At 38.7% G+C, this 22,363-nt stretch overlaps 1 protein-coding gene across 7 annotated transcripts in view; it reads right to left on the bottom strand.

The window, feature by feature from the left end:
* Positions 1-22,363, bottom strand: part of plekha7a (pleckstrin homology domain containing, family A member 7a) — an 89,740-nt gene that overhangs the window by 65,708 nt on the left and 1,669 nt on the right. The window contains exon 1 of one of the 7 annotated variants that reach the window (XM_084408717.1): positions 5,866-6,357. The exons of 5 other annotated variants lie outside the window; for them this stretch is intronic. In XM_084408717.1, the coding sequence (XP_084264843.1) occupies positions 5,866-5,939 (74 nt within the window). In that variant the 5' untranslated portion in view covers positions 5,940-6,357. Of the gene's footprint in view, positions 1-5,865; positions 6,358-22,363 lie in introns of those variants that run through there. One more of the 7 variants, XM_084408718.1, reaches the window with a different exon arrangement.

Here is a 22,363-nt window from a genome sequence, read left to right as displayed (position 1 = left end):
AATAAAATAAAGAGAAAATAGTAACATTTTAGCTTTGAACAAGTATTAAACTACATGATTTGTATCAATACTAATTATCTTCCCACAAAATGTGCTGAATCAATGTCCCAATTTTTCCATAATCCTACACTATGGGAGTAGTAAAAAGCACATTTGTGCCTTTAGCCCTGTTATACCCTACTAAAAGTACCAGAAAACACCATGATTGTTCAATGTATGCGGTTAAAGACCAGTCAGTAGCATAAAGCAACAATTTTCACCACCCACCGTGACATCTGAAATTATTCAAGACATTTACGATAAGCCCTCCCCCTCTATTTCTCCGGGTCTTCATGAAAGTCCTGTGCCCTCCTCAAGAATCACTGCTTTGCTGTATGAGTAAACAAATTCTGTTTATATTTTCTCTTGAGAATTATATTTGTATTTAGGCAATACAAGTAGGTGTCTCATCCATGTTCTTGTATGTGGCAGAAAGAAAACTATATTGTATCAGACCCTGAACCCAAACACCTGGTGCTGATCCACACACACACACACACACCAAAGTTATTTTTAGACCTCTCTCATCCTCCAAAGACAGATGATGCACATTTTATTATTCTGCACAGCTCAATTCACATCAGTGTCAATATTTGCAGGGCTTCAGATTCATTTAAATGGGGATTGAACTGCTGCTGGCCTCGACTCTTTTACAATGCCAGATTTACATTCTATTTCACACAAAGCTAAGAGAGATTATAATTGATATCTCAATTAAAGAGAAAAATATTTCTCAGCAGCAATAAGAGACCTTCATAAATGGCTAGCATGAATTAATAATAAAGGCATTGCACACATTCACACGCTGACACAGTCAGCAAGACCTTTGCTGCTATTTGAGTCCCTTGTTGAAAAGCGACATTTAAATGTCAGACAAGCCATTTAGACTAAGGCGTGAGAAGTTTAGAGAATGAGGAGATGAATTATTATTATTATTTGCCTTGTTTTTCAGTAAAAATATCTTATCGACAAGTAAAATTTACAATTTACAAAAAAAAATTGTTTTTGAAACAAGCCTCTTATGCTTTACCAAGGCATTTATTTGAGCAAAAATTCAGTAAAATTGTGCAATATTAAGAATATATTTAATTAAAATAAATTAATTCTATATATATACTCTGAAAAAAAGTATCATAATACATTATCTGAGTCAAATTTACTTTAAATATTGTCCTGGACCCCTGCTTATCTTCTGATCTACCCTTTTTTTCCCACTTTTTCACTACATATGTTAAATTGTACAACTGTGTTCTGGAATGGTTGGAATTTTGAAATATGTGGAGAAACCTATAAATAAAGTGAGAAAAAAAAAAGTACTTTAAATGTACAAGATATCTATGTATTTTTACTGGAACGCAACACTAAAGCAAGCAGAACATATGACAAATATATGGTGCTATGCATTCATGGCAAACCGTCTTCCTCTCAGGTCACATGATATATGACATCACTACTAAAATTCCCAGCAGCTTCCTTTTAACCAATAAAAAGCTTAACTGCTCATGCTCAATTAGTCATACCTTGAATGGTTCAGTCCAAAGCAGCTCTGAAAACAGTTGCCTAGCATTTTTTCCTTTTTTTTAGCCCTTAGTGGATTCAAGACTGACAATATCCCTTGCTGTAACATCTAATGTCCTCTCACAGAAATAAAAATGTTCCAGTTCATTGGCTAGATGTCCACTCATCACAGAGAAAGAGAGACACGAATGAGTCTGAGGCTCTCACAAATCACATATCCACACATCTGGATCATCCCTCTGATCTTTGATCCTCTCAATCTTCCGACGACGCCGGATAAATCACGGATCCGCGTCACAACGAGAATTATAAAGGCAGGATCCATGCAGCTCAGATGAGCGTGGGACTTTTTTTAGCCCTCTTTTGGGGTCTCAGCATGGCCTCTCTGGGACCCATGCTGGAATGTGATTGGTTCGTGCCAGGGCTAGAGAAGCAGATGGGCTCCCTGTGCAAATTCTGCGTTTTTGTAAATGGCACAGATAATCACACCAAAGACACTGCTGTAGATTTTGTCTCAGAGCCCGGATCTTTTCATGAAGAGCTGCATTTATTATCAGCTCTGATATTACACTGCATACAGAAGAGGTCTCTGAGTACTGCATGAGGAAAATCAAAGAGCAGTTTAGTACACTTAACAGACTGATTGATTGATTATGCGTGGTGTGAGATGAGGAACTAATGAAACTGTTGATCAATTAGGAGGTACAGGCAAGTTATATGCCATCATAGTAATGAGGTCAGACTGGTCAAAACTGTTCAAATTAATCAGGACTTGAATGAAGACAATCTGCTCTGTGTGAGCCAATCCACTCGCTGCAATTTTAACCACAACTGCTGCACACATCCACATACATGCTAATGCAAAGACATGTGCACTTACACATTAAAGTGTTCCTGACTAAAAATCCACTCTAAATATGAACTTTCACTTTTAAAGATTAGTACACAATGAGGCCTTAAAGTGATAGTTCACCCAAAAATGAAAATTCTATCATTTATTACTCACCCTCATGTCGTCCCAAACCCGTAAGACTTTCGTTCATCTGAGAGCTTTCTGTCCCTCCATTGACAGCTACGCAACTACCACTTTGACGCTTCAAAACGTTCATAAAGAGATCATAAAACTAATCCATATGAATCGATTGACGAACATTGATCATTGAACAGAAGCTCATCCAAACCTGCTTGACACGCGAGAACAAACCTCATTGGTTCATGCTGAAGCTCAAACGTGCTGCGCAACACGAGAATAAATTGCATGTCGAAGGAAACCCCATGCAATAAAAACTTTTAATGTGGGAGCTCAGAATAATGCATCCATCCATTCATTCTCCAAGCCCCTTATCCAGGTATGCTGGAGCTTAACACAAATGTGAATCTGAAATGTCTATAAATGTGCTACTTAACAGAGCAGATCATTGCGATATAGATTTTATGGAGTTATAAACATAATGCAAACCAAAAACTACAATGACTATGTTATTCTATTGTTAAAGATGAGATGATCTGTAGGAGTTGATTCACTAAAAAGTGGCAACTCTCCCCACTTTTATGAGCAGGGGTTTTATGGTTTTACGGGCAGTTTCAGTTTATCTCTGCAATTTCAAGCTAGCTACAATTTATGGACTTTTTAATTGCATGTATGCATTCATGCATGACAATTTATAACGTACAATCACTAAATATGTCACTTTTACCAAGCCATTTAGAAAAATCAAACAGATAGTAAAATTTAACGGATTACTCTTCAGATGACACAATCCTTAATCCAGTGGTTGCTAAATTTGTGAAAGGACTGCCAGTGCCAGGTAAAAAATAAAGCAGACAATGAATCTACTTTAAATGCACAACTACCAAAACAATGTGTCTATACCAGACATGAGCAGTGCAACGCGACAAAAGCAGATAGAACCCATTATAATCTAGCCTGACAAGCCAGACCCACATCAAGATGTTGGGTCAGGGAACACACCATTGGCAGGGCTCAATCCGAGGGGCGGGATATAAACGGTTGTCTTTCATATTCCCTCTGCATGCAATAGGATAGCGCTATAACCAACCACCAGCGGAGCTAGCTGATAGATTCAACTTTTGCCGTATCCGGTCGGCAAAACTCCGAACACCTCTTCCTTTTTTAAGAATGACTTCAGTGCCATTCTTTGTTCTTTTCTCAAAGAAAAGCTTAACTCCAAGTCTTCCAGAGTCGTGGCCAGTGCCGATTCGAAAGACCGCTGTTTGCCAGCAGCAGCAGCTCTTCTTTGTTTTCAAGTAGCAGGGAATTCACGTGGAACCGTCACAACTCTGCCGTCATTATGTAAAGCCCGCCCACCGACTCTATACACGATGTGATTGGCCTGACTAGAGTTTGGTTTTTCCAGCTCGCAAGCCAACGGAGAGTTGCTAGACGACACTGGCAGCAAAATAAAATGTGCTGCCGCTAGGGTGCGTCTAGATTTGTAGGCTAATTATAATCAGTGAGGCTGTCTACACTGGATGTGGAGCGGACAATTTTCTGACAGTAAACTGATGCCCCGTTCAATTTCTGACATGCTCACACAACTTCTGACACAAAGGAGAAATGGATTTGCAACGTTCATTTTGTCATGCCCAGTTTAGACACCCTTGAGACAAGAAAATATAATGAGGCATATCTCGCCCTCGGATTCACCAGTACAACTGTGGTATTGAAGAGAGACCACAACAAGTGTGTTGTGTGCTTCAAAATATTCTGACAGTATGAAGCTGAACAAGTTAAGATGCCACTTAAAGACTTCACATCACAAACACAAAGAGAAGCCTGTTGAAGCTGAGAAGTTGTAGTACTGTATTAATAACAATGTTACAAATAAATCTTATAGGATTTTGTATGCAAGGTCATGTCTGAGAGTGTGTTTATGTGGGTGCATCTAGGTGGGGTCTTGAAAATATTTTTCTCTACAAAAGGGGGGGCGCCCAACAGAAAAAGTTTGGGAACCACTGCCTTAAAGGGATAGATCATCCAAAAATGAAAATTCTGTCATCATTTACTCTCCCTCAAGTTGTTCCAAACCTGTATGAATTTCTTTCTTCTGCTGAACACAAAAGAAGATTTATTGAAGAATGGAAGAAACCAAACAGTTGATTGGCTCCATTGACTATGAAAGTCAATGGGGCCCATCGAATGTTTGGTTACCCATATTCTACTAAATATCTTATTTTGTGTTCAGCAGAAAAGAGAAATTCATACAGGTTTGTTCCAAACTTGAGGGAGAGTAAATGATGACAAAATGTGAATTTTTTGGGTGAACCATCCCTTTAATGAAACAAAAACTTTAGCTCAAACCTCAAACTTGCAGTCCAAGAGAAGAGTAAATAAATTGTTACTCAACATCAGCCAAGCAACACTTTCAGCAAAGCGTTATCAGGTGAATCAATGGCAAAGCACTTTCATATGGTGGTTAAACAAATGCTAGAGAAGTAGGGCTGCTTTAAAAAAAACAAATGTAGGTTACACTGACTTTTTATAGCAAGGGAAAGTGAACAGTAAACACATTATGCTGATAGAAGTTGTTAAAGAAGCAATAATGGGTTTGGCGTAATTATCTCAATGCGGCTGAAAACAAAGCGAAGTGGAATAAAGCAACCCCTGCTGTGCCTCTGAAAGTACACAAAAAGCATAAGTCAACTGAACTAAAAGTAGTATTTCCACTGAATCATGAGAAATGCATCTGAGCCAAAAGCCTGCAATGAGTAAATAATGAAAGAACAATCTCTTTTCAAGCAATCAGGAAAGAGTTAGAGTTCAAAGTAAACACACTTGCAGAAGTATTTGCAAGTAGACTGGAATGTTGCAGCTGGTATTCAAGAAATACAAACCCGTCAGTTAGGAGGACTGAAGACCGAAGGCATGCGGTCAGATTGTGGAGCACACAATACACCTTCACAGAGAGTATTTATGACATGTTTTAATGCATCACGTCTTCCCTTTCCGCAGAACTCACTCAACTTGCCAGTTCAACAGGACCTGTTGGAATTCCACAATGCCTTGACATAAATAAAGCAGTTCTCATTCATTCCCACCGCAGTGTAATCCCTGCCACAGACACACGTGATTTCGATTTAATCTAGTTTTATCCAACTAAAACCTGCCAAACAGTTTCAGCATCAACAGCCAGGCAGATCCATCCTGAAATGACCCCTCGGGAAGGATTCTGTGGACACTCCCCATTACAGGAAGAGGAAAGCGAATGCGAAATGTTGCCAAAATCCAATTCAAACACTTCATTAACATTCAACGTGATCTAAAATAAAAGAGGAAGGCCAACCCACCGGTACGGTACATGGTAAAAGGGGTGAGCGGGATGAGGTTGGTATTGGTTGGAATATCCTGACTGGCTCCACATGTTTAATCCAAACAGCTCCAAACTTCCAAACGAATGACTGGATGACTGACACTTACAGAAAGCCCAGTTCTGTTTGCTTTCAGTTTAATAGCAAAGCAAACGCAGGCTTCATGGAGGAGAGGAAAAACAACGCAAGAAATGGAAAAGAATCAGTCCGGGTAAAAGGAAAGAGTCCCGAGAAGAGCCCCAATGCAATAGTTCCAGGATCTAAATCTCATCCATTTCTCAGGAGTGAGCAGCAGAGAGGGTTTCAGAGCTCCGTGGACGTCAAAACACAGAATAGGTAAAACCAACACGTTTCGCCGTTGAAGCAGGCAAAGGCGTAAGCATCGTGATTTTGCTGTCTGTGTGGAGTCTCCTATCTCCGACGCTCCTGTTTCCTCACCAGCCACACACACACACACACACACACACACACACACCAGTCTTCTGCTCTGACGTACCTCTGCACACACTCACGGGGAGGGGGGAAAGAGGAAGGGAGGGGTAAAAAGAGCGAACCTACTCTTTTTGAATCTGTCACAGGATGTGCAGTGTTGTTGGAGGGAGAGATAGACTGAGCACAGGATGGGAAATATATATATATATATCAATGAAAGAGAGACAGAATGATCTGGAAATGTAATTGATCAATGAATAAATAAACAATACAGGTGCTCTTGAGCTCTGCTCGGAGAAAAGAAAAGTCACTGGCTGGGTCCGAAACTGAAAATTGCTTCCACACAGAACGTGTTTTTGCATTCCTCTATGCTGGGTTTTCTTTCTTTTCTTTTTTTCAATGTAAACATGCATCGTAATTTTTTTATCACAATGTCAAAACTCGATCTTCTGCTGAAACAGACATTGATTGCAAGCTAGCATTCAGATCTGCCTCCAATCCATTTTACTTGATATACGTCACAATACATTAAAAAGATCTGTTACCATGTTAAATCGCGACTTAAAAGGTTTAAATATAGAAAAAGAAAAGTATAAACTAAAGTGAATAAAGTGTGAGTGGCATTTCAATCTTCATGAGCCTCATGCTGGCAGAAGAAAACGATCTCATCTGGGCTTGGGTTGAATGTGAATTTAAGTGAATTATTTGAAAGCTAAAACTTTGGCTCCACAAAGCAGAGATTAAAATAAGAGTACATATTTCATAGTCTCCTCCCAGATGGGATTTGTTTTTAGTTAGTGTCAGCACAAAGAAGCATTAAAATAACTCATATTCATTCCTGCTTTGTCGTCTTAAAGTCGGCATGAAATGAAAGCCCACCCTATCTGTTTCGGTAAATGCACGGTATAGAATGATTAATCCATGTATGCTTATTTTTTTTAAAGAATATTTAATCAAAATGTCACAACTTCTGGTGAATATGACAGATTTCTCTGGACTCCATTTAGTCCACTTAAGAGAATTATGGATATTATGAAAAGGAGTAAAATTCTTTCATGTACAATTACATTACATGGGTGATCGGGGTAAATGATGGCAGGATTTTTATTTTAAAACTGCATGAAACAGAAGTTGCGATAGTCTTTTCTTCCCGATTGTGATGTATATTCGAGTGAAACGGCTTCTCGAACAATAAAAAAAAAGTAGTGCGGGACTTGATTTTCTCCATCAGGGATTGATTGGATGGTTGTGGTTTGCTATTGGTGGATCTCATGTGAGTGACAGGTTGTCCCGCCCTCACGCCAGTGTACTTGATCAGAGAAGAGATGTCGCTGCAAAAATTATTTTGATCAAAGATTACAGGGTCAAATTTATAAATAAAAAAAACTGATGTTCACGGAAAATCATTATAATAAATATTGCAAATTTATTTTTATGGTGACTAAGGTAAACCTGTATGCATGAAGGTGATCTTTGCAAAATCAATATTAGAAATAAATCAGAGATCAACCGATGTGTAACCTTCTTTAAAGAGGCCAGATCATCCTCTTCTCTATGTGCAGTTACATGGAATGCCTCCTTGGGGCATTGAAGGGTTGTCAGTGCTTTATTTTAATCGGTGAGTAAGAGTTAGAGTAATGAGCTGCATTAAATAAGCCACAGAGGTTAAGCTGGCTAGCCAGTGACTGGCACAATTACGTGTCCTCCATCACTATTCACCACATGAGCAACTACCTCATGAATACACACTGTAATACATGCAATGCATATGATTCCATATATCACGATGCAACATCATATCCTAATTTGATCCCGATTGAATCTGCACCAACTGAATGTGTCACGGATTTTCCTTGAAGCTGTGCCCATGTTCATCACAGACGTGTGCGGTCATTATATTTTTGAATGTGTGTTCTGGTCAATGTTATCAGCTAAAGGGAAGTGTGTGATTAGTGACGTGCACACAGCTTATCGGCAGCACACAGCAGTCTGAAGAACATACAGTCATCAAAGTCAAGAGGACATCTTCCCTGATGTGTGAGGATTTGCCCTATAAATCTTACCACCAGCCTATTTCTCTGTGTGTCAACACAGAAACCCAAGCTCACTGAGTTATGACCTTCTGGGGACTATTCTGGTACACTGAACGAGTTCAGACTTGCAACACATTATTAAAAGCAAAGTAATATGCCCCGATAATTCACAACTAATATCCTAATTTAAGAGACTTACATACAAAATCACTGCTAGAGACAATATTTGTGTTTTGAGACAAACGTTACGTTAAAAACGAATAAAACCCAATACCACAGTAAGCTGCAAACATACACTACCCTTTAAAAGATTAACGCCGATACGATTTTTTTAAATGTATTTTAAAGACGTCTCTTATGCTCAATGTGAGATATTACTATAATTTAAAATAACTGTTTTCAAATATTTAAAAATGTACTTTATTCCTTTGTTGCAAAGATGAATTTTCAGCATCATTAGTCTCAAGTCTTCAGTGTCACATGATCTTTCGGAAATCATTCAAATATCCTGATTTGCTGCTCAAGAAACATTTATCAATGTTGAAAACAGTTCTGCTGCTTAATATTTTTGTGGAAACTATTACACTTTTTTTTCTTTTTTCTTTGATGAATAGAAAGTTCAAACAAACAGCATTTATTTGAAATAGTAACAGACTTCAACATTGCTACAAAAAAATACTTTTGATTAATTAAATGGGTCATTGCCCATTAAAAAAAAATTGTACTGACCCCAAACTGTTGAACAGTAGTATAGTAGTAGCATACCCTGGTAATCCAGAGTTCTCGCGAGAGCACAAGTTGAATTTGCTCAGCGAGTTACTCTGGTGTCTAGTAATGATGCTCATTAAATATGCCCCTCGATCTGAGCTGCACCAATCACATCGAGTTATCTGATACAGGCGGGCCAGAGGCGAGATGACGACAGCGCTGTGACGTCGAAGTCATTAGTAAACACTGCAAGATGGCTATGGATGAACACCAGTCGTTTGAAACGGCTTTGGCCGCTACAATGAACGAGTTAGACTTGGCTTTTTATCTAAAACAGGAACAGAAGACGCCCCTCGAATCGTTCCTTTGCAAAAAAGGACGTTTTTGCTGTTTTGCCGACCGGATACGGTAAGAGTCTAATCTACCAGTTAGCTCCGCTGGTAGCTAAGCGGGGTTTATTGTTGTGATTGGTCGTAGTGTTATCCAATTGCGTGTAGTGAGATTTTCAAATGCATGCTTGGTGCCGCCCCTCGAGCCGGCCGATTTTCATTAGTCGACGCCAGACCATTAATCTTTTAGATTTAGGTCTGGATTTCAAGGCTAGTAGTAGCATTCACTCAACGCAAAATCAACACAGCAACTAAACGTCTATATTTTAGTCAAAAAAGTATGGTGTATCTTACTACTGCCGTCTCAAGAGCATCTATGAACCAGATATTTTATTCCAGATCTCAGCAGACCTTACTATTTTTACACATCGTACTACAAGATAGCCTGCAGGGCTTATCCACACTATTACACAAACAGTAATGCTCACAAACTGTACAAGACAGAGAAATATTAGACAGCAATATCAATATCAATAGAAATGTTAAATCTGCTTAAAACGGAGATGAAATGTGATTAAATCAAATAGGCCTTGACAACTGTATTAAAACAAGTAACAGATATCTTGATTTTCAACTTAATCAATAATCAATGACTGAATTATGACTAAGTTTAATCTCCAAATGTAAATCTGCTTCTTCCCTGTTAATACAATTCTTTAAATAATATCATGAGACAGAGCAAGACTCCTGTTTCAGAATAAAATAAAAGGTAAATATTTGGTAGGCTACTTCTCTGTTATACCCAGTATGTGATGCATGTGACAGAAGTTCCCAATACTAACTTGTTGGAATTCATATTTTCTACAGTGCATTCAGAATCCAATATCAGTCAATGTGAGTGTGTGTGTGTTAACGTTTTTCATAACAGGTATGAAAATGGGCCATGAATCAGTCAATCAGCATCTTTCATTAAAGCTCTATTAACATCCATTACCTCCTTAACAAACAGTCACTGACCTAGTTAATAAAAAACATGGCATTTCAGTGTAATGGAGGGTCCAGTCAGAACATCAAAGGTTCAATTTTAAACTACATATGGATGCACTGAATCAAAGTTTTCACAGACCCGACAAATCTTCATTTCACAGGCCTTGGACTTCACTGAAAAGCTGAAATTGGAATAATCTCTCACTGTGAAAGGTGTCTGTGGGGAAGATTTCTTTCGGTGGGTGATGCAAACAGGCCAAATCAAACTTTGGGAAGGAAACACCATTCCTACTGAATCCAGATAAAATAGGCATATGCACTTTGGGATGTAAATTGTACTGTACAAATAGAAGACAGCATGTCTATCTAATATGAATTGGTCATGGTAATTGATGATAGCAAAAAGTTATGAGTAAACAACCTTATTGGAAGTGACTATTTATAAGTGATGCCAATTACACAACTCTTTCATTTGCCTTTACAAAGTTTACATGTTTTCAAAGTGCTTTGTCTATGGTGGAAACTGCTAGAAGTCCATATAGCAATCATGAACATTAGCACTTTACAACAGGGGTGTCCAAACACGGTCCTAGATCGCCACTAGCCGCGTTTCCATTACCCTTCGGATTGCGCACATTGAAACTGCGAATTGAAAATACGCCCAATGGAAACACGTAAATTTTGCAAAATGTATCAATCTATCAATTTAAATCAATGTATCCAAAAAAGTTTTTACGCTCGCATGAGGTGGTTTTTCAGGCAATTCGAAAAAGAAATATTTCGCTAAACTGCAATGGAAACAGTTTTTGCGCCATTACAGGTCACCTGACGTATAGATGACGCGTATGTTTGGACAGAATACGAGAAAGAGTTATTTATTAAATTTATAAAAGACAGAAGAATTACAGGAATACTGGATTCTAAACCTCAAAGAAATGCCACAATCAAGACCTCGAAGCAGAAATGAGTGAGAAACACCCATACACTCCTCATATGTGCCGTTCTCAGTATAAGGGTCTTTCCTTGCCATTAAAGGGTTAGTTCACCCAAAAATGAAAATTCTGTCAGTAATTATTCACCCTCATGTTGTTCCAACCCCGTAAGACCTTCGTTCATCTTCGGAACACAAATTAAGATACTTTTGATTAAATCTGAGAGCTGGCTCACTCCTCCATAGGCTTCTAAGACACTATGGGCCCTATTTTAACGATCTGAAACGCAAGTGTCAAAGCGCAAAGCGCAAGTAACTTTGTGGGCGGGTCTCGGCGCTGTTGCTATTTTCCCGGCGGGATAAATGACTCTTGCGCCGGGCGCAAATCTAAAAGGGGTTGGTCTGAAGTAGCTTCATTATTCATAGGTGTGGTTTGGGCGTAACGTGAAATAAACCAATCAGAGCATCATCTCACATTCCCTTTAAGAGCAGATGCACTTTTTCCTTGGCGTATTGCTATTATAACGGCGGGTTTGCCAGGCGCGCGTCAAGAGCGGTTCACAGCCGAGGAGACCAACGCTCTCGTCACGGCCGTAAAAGAGAGAGAAGTGACATTGGGGATGGGAGAAACACACCCAAATTAGCTTCGGTTAAACAGGCATATAATAATGTGGGTAAATGTGTAAGCTAGATGTATGCTTTTATAATAAATTATTATATTTATAATAAATTGTCTATCTATCTATCTATCTATCTATCTATCTATCTATCTATCTATCTATCTATCGTTTGTAATAATATGATTTGCAAAAATGAAAACTGCTGCTTCTGTGTAGATTAGAGAATCACAGTGTATGAGCGTTGTGCACTCTATACATTATGGTCAAGCATGCGCCCTTAAAATAGCATAATGAACAACGCGCAACGCGCCACTGACTTTAGACTAGGTTTTTTCTGGCCAGTGGTGCAATTGTTTTATGCAACAGTAAAATAGCACCAGGGAACGTTTGCGCCGGAACACGCCTCCTTTTTTGCGCTGAACCGCCCAGGGAGCGCAAGTTCATTCCCTAGTTTAGCGACGTGCTTCTGTGGAGGGAAAAGCGCGCTTTGCGCGGGTGCAAAATAGGAATGAAACATGCGTCGGTGTACAAAGTCAATTGCGCTGGGTGCAAGATAGGGCCCTATAACTTGCTGGCCCAGAAAATGTATTAAAGACATCGTTAATATAGTCCAATGGCTCCAGTGGCTCAATCTTAAGTTTATAAAGCGACGAGAATACTTTTTGTGCGCAAAAACAAACAAAAATAACGACTTTATTCCACTTTTCATTTCCTTCTCTCTGGGCCTCGAGTCTTTTCACGTAGTGTTTAAGCGTAGCGCGTCTGTGTTGCACGTCACCACGTATCACACACATGACCAGCGTCGCCCAATAGTGAGCCTACGTGGTGACGTGCAACACAGACGCGCTACGTCTTTAATACATTTTCTGGGCCAGCAAGTTATAGTGTCTTAGAAGCCTATGGAGGAGTGAGACAGCTCTCAGATTTAATCAAAAATATCTTAATTTGTGTTCTGAAGATGAACGAAGGTCTTACGGGGTTGGAACAACATGAGGGTGAGTAATTACTGACAGAATTTTCATTTTTGGGTGAACTAACCCTTTAATGATTGGATAACACACATACGTCTCCTTTGATTAATGATAATGGCCAGCGCAGTGGCTGAGATATACATAAACCTACCAACGTCCGTTGCTATGATTTTTGGAATGACTTATCGCGAGAGGAAAAAATGAAGTTTTAGTCGCATAACATCAGTTAATAGAAACGCCGTCATTTCGCAATCGGTTTTTGTCGACATTTAGAAAAAAAATCGCGCAAATCTGTAATGGAAACGCGCCAACTGTCCTGTAGAGTTTATATCCGACTTGCCTCAACACCCCTGCCTGGAAGTTTCTAGTATCCCTATAAAGACCCTGATTAGCTGGATCAGGTGTGTTTAATTGGGGTTTATTTGGCCCTCCAGGAGCAGGATTGGACACCACTGCTTTACAACATCTCTTACAGCTGTCTTGAATAGACCTTGAGGACCTTGAGGCACATCACCAAAACCTATCAGAGTCTACAAGTATGTAGCATTAATATTTATTAGACTGACCTGAATGTTACTTCTGAAGGAAACTAATTTGCTTGTTAAGTTTTTGTCATTGCAACTAATAGAACATGTAACACAAACCTCTGTCACCACCTCTTTTTTTCTGATAACGTGAGGTTTTAAATCCAGTGTTTAGCAGTAGTTGACCCACTAAGGCAGGATTTAATGATTCAGAAACAATGAAACAGCCTGGTGCTATCAAAGAGACTTCAAACAGCAATAATTATGAATAATTCAAGATGCAGAAAGAACAGGGATCATTTTAGGTTGGATATTCTTCCAATAGTTTGGTCTTCAAAACATCCCTATGCACCGATGACACATCCCACGACAACATTAATGTGCAGTGTGTCAAAGCCCTGCTTTATCAAAGCAAATGTGAAGAAAATGGCCTAAACATGACAACTTCTCGCTGGAATCATGTGAGGCGTCACATCCCTGCAAACATCAAGCACCAGCCGGTCTCATTCTGTCCTCATTAACGACTTAAAGAAGTATCTCGGATGAAAACGAGGGCTTGAAGATGATCAGCAAACAAGATTTTTACAGCACTAATGCTGCATAGCATTTAATCTAACAATAAAAAAAAAAATTAGATAAGGCTCTAAGAGATTTGCAAACAGGACATCAAATTACCAAGATCTTTGGCATTAGTTATGAAAGATGAATTGCAACTAATTATCAAAGACAATTTGCATATTAATTTGTTTCACCTGTTGCAGTTTCATTTGACTGAAGCAGTGAATATAATGCATAAAGCTTAGAGAAAACCTCATTAGTACTAGATTGGGGTTTTTTTTTAAAGAAAAAGGTACTTCGCCACCAAGTTGATACCACAATTAAACAGCTTGAGGCATTCTGATTGGCTGTCAATGCTTTTATTATTCATCAGCTGAAAAAAAAAATTAAACTGAAATAGATTCCAATTATATCGTTCCTCTGTATTGTTATCGTTACAGCTTGTGTGGACTTCCCTATTTTAATATATATATGATTATTAAAACTTTAAAATATATTTTTAGTTATATAACATAGTCACAGCTCTCATAGCTAACACCCCATTCAAAAATGGTATTTAGCTGTTATATCCAAACAAAACAAGGCATTTATCAATATTCACTCTTCTGTATGCACCTGTGGCCAGTCATCAATCTCAATAACATTTATTGAATGGTGTCCAATCCTGTTTGCCTCTTTAAATAGTAACTCTAGACAGAATCAGCAGTCTGCAGTACAGCACGTTCACTTCACTAGCACACTAGTAAACACTCCAAGAACAGCGTTGGTTAATACAACTTCTTGTGTGCTTTATATTTTTGTGAATGAGAAACTATATTTTTAACTGATATACAGGGATGCCAAACTGCACCACATCCTCTAAAGTGTCAGAGACATGTACCTGTCTATTGCGAAGATGACCCTGTCCGTCTCTGGCCGTGCAACCTTGTGTCTGACCGGCACCGTTTCATGACCCGAGTCCCCTTCACGACCACAGCAGTTCCCCATTCCCGACCTCGTCTCTGTCTGAATATCTCCAGCCTCTCTGCCTGTCCAAGTCTGCCAGGGACGGACACACGATCTGATGCTGCACTGAGATGCCAATGCTAATGTTTGCAGTGAGGGCGCTAGGGGTTCAGGGAGCCAACGCCTCCGGTTTTCACAAAGCATGCCTTTAGCTAGCCTAATCTGCCTCTCAATTTCTCCTTTGTCCCGCCACCTCCAGATAGTGTTCTGTCCTGCAGAACCCACTGAGAGTCAGAGCCACTGATATCCATCACAAGAGAACACTGTTCCATAAGCATTCCCACAGTGAGACATCACAAACCATATAAAACAAGTGCTTGACGAGTGATATCAGGGCTCGACAATAAGGACCGCCCGATGGCCCTCAGACAGCGCGCAAATACTGAAGCGAATTCACTTTCACGTCTTCTTTCGCTTGAGCAGACGTATTCACACTAAATCATGTCAAAATGTCTGCAGGTATCCTCGTAAACATAGTCTGTTATGTCTTAAGTAAATGTAAGCAGTTGAGAAATAAAACGCATGTGTAACAGTACATTGGATCCGTGCAGCTCTTAAAGTGACAGCAGCCTAATAAACCTGCAGCTGTCTGTGTTTTTAAAGGAACACGCCGACTTTTTGGGGACTTTAGCTTATTCACCGTATCCCCCAGAGTTAGATAAGTCCATACATACCCTTCTCATCTCCGTACGTGCCGTAACTCTGTCTGAGCGAACTCTCTGCTCCTCACCACGGGGCTTCTCACGTGCTGCGGGCAAATCCCTCCGCCCAAGTAGCAGCGCTTCGCCTTCTGAGAATATAGTTCCCAGTATGTATACGGTTAGATTAGAAGATGGCTGTGTCTCATGTGACCTTGTTATCTGTACACGCTCTGATATGCAAATCACATGTAAATAGGAAAATGTTGGCGTTATTTTGTCACTTATCGGAAGCAGTATGCTAGCTGGAGCCATTTACCTCCAGTCTTTGTGCTAAGCTAGGCTAGCGGTGGGTGCGTCAGACAGAGTTACGGCACGCACGGAGATGAGAAGGGTATGTATGGACGTATCTAACTCTGGGGGATACGGTGAATAAGCTAAAGTCCCAAAATGTCAGCGTGTTCCTTTAATGTTAATCAAACAAGAGAAAGAAAAAAAACTCACTCAATGCTCTTGACTAAACAACTTTCGTAACTTTAATAAGGATTCATCTATATTTAATTTATACAAGGAAAGCTATATGCAGTGATATTTTACATTTGATTATTTAATTTCTCTACCTGAAAACTACTGTTAGACATACCTGAAAAGCACTGTTTATTTTATTTGTATGTTTGTTCTACTGTATTTATTTGTGCTATTGCTCGTAATTTGATTATTTGTTCTTATTTTATTACTGACAGTTTACTTGTCTTAAAAAAGATTTAAAATTTATATTAATTAAGCTAGTAGGTTTTGGTGTCATAAACTTATTTATTAAGGTTATGGGTCAAAAACAACGAAAACAATAACTAGGCCTAATTAATAATTATTATAATTAATATTATTTAATTACTCTTTTTTTTTCCTGTATGTCATAATGTACTGCCTTAAGAGAGCATTTGAGGGTTTTCAATTCAGAAATCACCTCCTGTGGTCTGTAAGATATAGATTCAGGTAAAAGAGTGCAGTTTGTGAGCCTGATCATCTGGAGAAGTAGGGGACCTGATAGCTTTAGGTGGAGTGTCCTCTATACCAGCATCAGATATGGGACAAGGTTGAACAGATGGGGAAAAAATCTTCTAATCAGACCCTCTCTTTCTCTCTCTAGGTCATTTTAATTGACTTGTCTTGCACAGCTATGATAGCAGCAAAAATTACAATGCAATCAGAGAGTCTGGGGGCATTTCTGACAGTATCTTCAATCACTAACAAGCTGGAGTGATGACGGATATTTAGCTCTGCCCGAGAAAAAAAAAAGCTTCCTCTGCAATTATGAGTCATCAACTTTTTGTGGTGTGATTGTTTGGATGTCCAGCATTTTCATCTGCTGTTTAAAGTTTGTATGCCTAATGAATTTAAACTAGTATCTACTTTCAAAAATGTAATGAACATTCTACATGTATGCATGAACATTATCAATATGTAATTATGTTTGAAGTATCTCCACTCAACTTTTTCCCCTGCTGTCTAAAGTTTTAATGTCGAATGAATTTAAAATTTATTCTTAAAATATGTACATCAGATCTTACCAGATATAATGATCTGATATCAAAAGATGGTAGACAGCAGGCAGACTTTTGCTAGTTGAGTTGAACGAAAAAATACAAAATGTTTTTAAAAAGTTTTTTTTTCTCTTCTGCTCATCAATTAATTTGATCAAAATACAGTAAAAACCGAATTTTCAGCATCATTACTCCAGTCTTCAGTGTCACATGATCCTTCAGAAATCATTCTAATACGCTGATTTGTTGCTCAAGAAACATTTCTGATTGTTACCAATGTTAAAAACAAGTTGTGCTGTTTAATATTTTTGCGAAAACTGTGATTTTTTTTTTTTTTAGGATTCTTTGATAAATATAAAGAACAGTATTATTTGAAATAGAAATGGTTTGCAACATTATATTCTAAATGTCTTCATTAATGCATCAATTGAATGCATCCTTGCTGAATAAACATATTAATTTCTTTAGATAGCCTGAGAATCTGTGTTTGCACACTAAGAAAAGGCTTCTTTTTTTGTTGCCAAAGCACATGTATGTATTGTATTCATCTTCAGCATTTTTGTTATAGCTGTATGTGAACCACAAGTTGTCATAGTAATAGAACTAAAGCTGCAATTTGGTTTCTGAAAGACGTTTTAGAAATAAACAGCAAATGAATTGCCTATGTTCTACAAAACCACTGAATACTCATTGTCTCCCGAAATCCACATTTCAGTGCTTGCAGTCTCAAAATGTTCTTCATGGAGGTCACATGACTTCATGTCAAACAAGTGATAAAAAACACTATGGTTCACATGGACTCAAACGATGTAAGAATATTAATAAAACAAAAGAAGCAACTCTCACACTCCCTAGGTGATGGCGATGTAAGTCAAGTGTAACAGTAAAGACAGGATCTGAGAATCAAGTTACAAAGACAATGTGCTCTGTGGATTTCTCCCACTCTCGCAGCCTGGAGGGCACATTAATATGTAATAGCTCAGGAAAGCTCACTCATATTTAATCATAAAGAGATTCATAAATACGAACCACACTGAGCCGCTTGGCTCACACCATCCTTAAGGCCGAAAAAAACATCCTAGTTTCATATCCCGAGGGTCTGAGCTGTGCATGATTAATCATTTAGTTGCTATGGAACTTGAAATCAAACACAAACAGTTCATTAAAAAAAATCTGATAAGATAAACCAAGTGTTTGTGATAAGCATGAACTACATTCACTGGATATGCTTCTGCATTTGAGCTGTGATATCATCACCTTGTCTTTATCAAGACCTGTTGAAAACCCAAAATGTGACTCAGCGTACGTTGTATCCTTCTGAAGTCACAGGGAAAAGCCGGATTCTCATATCCACCCCCTGCTGACTGTTGGGATCACTACAGTCTGGCTATCATCCTCAAACAACATGAGGTGCATTGCGCACTGAACAGATGTTTGGCAGAATATCTTGCCAGATTCATAGCATCGAAGATATTTAAGCGTTTATTTAAAGGATAAAAACCTAAATATAATCTGTTTCATAGTGTAAAGCGATTGTGTCTCTTCAGAAAAATATGTGATGAAACTGCTCAATTCATGTATATTAGTTTTACAATATTTTTGAAGCGTCAAAGTGGTAGTTGCGTAGCTGTCAATGGAGTGACAGAAAACTCTCAGATTTCATCATAAAGGTCTTCATCTGTGTTCTGAAGATGAACGAAAGCCTGACGGGTTTGGAACGACATGAGGGTGAGAAATTAATGACAGATTATGGAAAATGGGGAAATAATAAGGCCCATTCCTAATCATTTTTGCATGGAGAGGAGAAAAGAGTGCAGATAATGATCATCCGAGAAAGCAGGACTATCTTGTTTTACATAACATTAGCAAGCTGATCTAATGGATCAGCGTAAACCAACACCAAGTGGGCCAAAAATAATGTATTTAATGCAAAGTAAACAGATTTACAGCAAAGGTTCATGTAGCAGCAATACGGTATTTTAAATGGATTTTCAATAAATGCAGTTCGATACTGTACTGTATGAGGTTCAGGTAAAAAAAAATAAAGATAGAAGGAAGAGAAAGTATACAACCATTCAAAAGTCTGGTGTCTTTTATTAAGGAATTTTTACTTTTATTCAGGACGAACGCAATAAAATGATCAAAAGTGACAGTAAAGGCTGAAAAATGCTGTTCTTTTCAACTTTCTATTCATCAATGAACTTTATTTTTACCCCAAACTTTATGTGTTTCCCATACACTGATTTATCTGTGGCGGCCCGTCACGATATCAACATCGACATTACATTTCAGAGCTTACCATTCGTTCTCAGAGCTCTTAATTTTTAACTTTTTATTCTACAACTATGTCCTTACATGCACTTACAGTGTACTTACCTAAGAGAATACTGGGTAATATAAGGTTAGGTTTAGAGGTAGGTTCAGGGTTAGTTCCTAGTTATTACACAGTTATTGTAATTACTGTAATAAGTGCATCTTATGTACATCTAGAAGTTCTACCAGGTGTCTGAAAAGGACCGTTTCACAATCCTAACAGCAATGATGATATACAGGGTGGGCCATTTATATGGATACACCGTAATAACATGGGAATGGTTGGTGATATTAAAGTCCTGTTTGTGGCACATTAGTATATGTTAAGGAAAGGGGAAGGGGAAAACTCCTCAAGATGGGTGGTGACCATGGTGGCCATTTAGAAGTCGGCCATCTTGGATACAACTTTTGTTTTTTCAATAGGAAGAGGGCCATGTGACACATCATGTAAATAACTCATGAACGAATAAAGTTACGTTGAAACCAAGCACACCATTGTTTTTCTTGTTGACATTACCAATAAGATTGATGTGTCACATGGCCCTCTTCCTATTGAAAAAACAAAACTTGTATCCAAGATGGCCGACTTCTAAATGGCCACCATGGTCACCACCCATCTTGAGGAGTTTGCCCCCTCACATATACTAATGTGCCACAAACAGGACTTTAATATCACCAACCATTCCCATGTTATTACGGTGTATCCATATAAATGGCCCACCCTGTAGTGCATTTCTTCCCTTCACAGCGGTGTGCTTTCATTCCTCCCTAAAAGCCCAAACTTAATGTCCAAATCAGCGATCGTCGTAAAATACAGTCTGTTGCTGAACTGTAGGACATGCTCGATAATAAAAAGAGTTGCTACTTTCAAATCTCAAAGTAGTTTAGGATGCGGCCTATATTCCTGTCTGTCAGTCATGCAATATCACAGCTTTACACGCATCCGGGAAACTGGTTTCCCCAAGGAGAGCAACAACACTGGATTAATAGCAGCAGTGACAACGCACAATATGTGTCAGATGTGCTTCATCACACACTCCTACGGTGGATCCTCTATCATATCTCCCTCTAAAGATCATTCTTCAGCTTCTCCTTCTCTAGAGCTGGGGATGGAAAGGCCAGGACAACAATAATGGGAAGGTGGATCATCTGACTGTCACAATACAGGCTAAATCTATACGTCAAATCCTGAGTCAACACGGCATTCCCTCAGAGAATGCAGCTCACTTTCAGCAACTTATCAAAGTTAATTATTTACTTGATCCACAGGATCCCAAGTTTATTTCCTCTTTATTGCACAGGATTTACTGTCGCATGATAGGACACTCCTACTAGTGGGCTGCAAAACTTTACAGACAAAGCAGCTTCAGAGTAACTGAATCAGTCATGCAAACTTCATCAAATACCTTAAATTTGTAAGTACAATCAACTTGGATGTTCAAGTCATTGCAACTTAAATTGCATTAAACTGACTTAAAAAAATTAGTTGATTCTTGTATAACTGAAAATTGCTTGACTTATTTTGATGAGTTAAAGCGATGTAAAAAACATATGTTGTCATAACTTTTTGATCATATTTTTTTTACAGTGTATGAGACCAATTCTGCTGTAAAAAGACAATAATGTCATCATTCAGTTCAAGTCAGTTCAGTTCAGTTCAATAAATGCCTAAGGTTCATCGATTACGACTTGTAGTGTGATTAGAGAACAGAGAATGAATGAGAATGAAACTTAGATACATGTGGATTGCAATAAAGGTGTGAGTTTCAAGGCAACAATAGTCTGCGTTACTGAAAACGCCCACATTGGCACGTGTCCTCACAGGCAGAAACGTCAACTTTCACTGAAAATTAATTACGGTCACTTTGTCAATGCAAATTGCAGTATTGTCTGATACCTAAAATCTTTTCAGCGGGTCTCTGTCCGCTTGTTTGGGTTCAGACGGCACTAACAGAGCAATCACACCAGGGTTCGTTTTAATTCAACCAAACATGCCGAGTGTGAACACAACAGAATGCAAGTGTGAACGGCCAAAAATGCATACGTTTTCTGTTTGTAGTTGAAAACCGTGTCGTGTTCGGGTCTCAATTCTCTTCCATGGACCTGATTCACACACTTCAATGCTTAATAGATTCATTTCCAGTTAAGAAATACTAGCACAGATACTGGTCTTAGCTTGGAGAGCTGGGTTCAGGCTGTGGGACTAGGAGATATGACTGTTCATACTATTGGCCAGAAACTCATTTTTTTTCAATCACACCAAATATTTTTTAAATAATTATTTCAATCGATCAATTACAATCCACATCTATCTTAGTTTCATTCCGCTTTATGTTCCTAAACACACTGTACAGTGTCAGTCTACTGTAGTGTCACTACTGTATCCTGTTTATCTTTAATCAAACAGGCTCCACCCATGCAATATCCTCAAACAGACTGGCGTCATGTGATGCGTTTTGGATTTGTCAGCAAATACAGTTCTGCGAGCTGAAGTCTTTTTCTCTGTCATCCTCAAGATTCAGCTCTGACTGCAAATATAAGATCATTATCTTAGTCTTGATCAACCACCTGCAGCTTAATACCAAATTCATCCCCAAATCAGCGCTTTATGAGGGACAATCTACAGTCACACCCATTAGGTTTATTCAGAGTTTCTATTCTTCTATTAATTCTGAGGCCATGAGGCAATTCTGAAGATATGAAAAATCCCTGGAAGAGATTGAGACTCAAATGTAGAGCACTACAAACCTCACACAGATCCAATAGGAGATGAGGAATCTATACCAGTGCATCATGAAGCAGAGCAAGACTAGCACAAAACAGAATATGATTTTAGAGGACTTTTCGAGACGCACTTGCACTTGAATATGGCCAATGCTGACAT

The sequence above is a fragment of the Rutilus rutilus genome (genome assembly GCF_951802725.1).
Source record: "Rutilus rutilus genome assembly, chromosome: 5".
NCBI lineage: Eukaryota > Metazoa > Chordata > Actinopteri > Cypriniformes > Leuciscidae > Rutilus > Rutilus rutilus.
The sequence above is the reverse complement of the archived record's forward strand: the minus strand, read 5'-3'. Positions and strand labels throughout refer to the sequence as shown.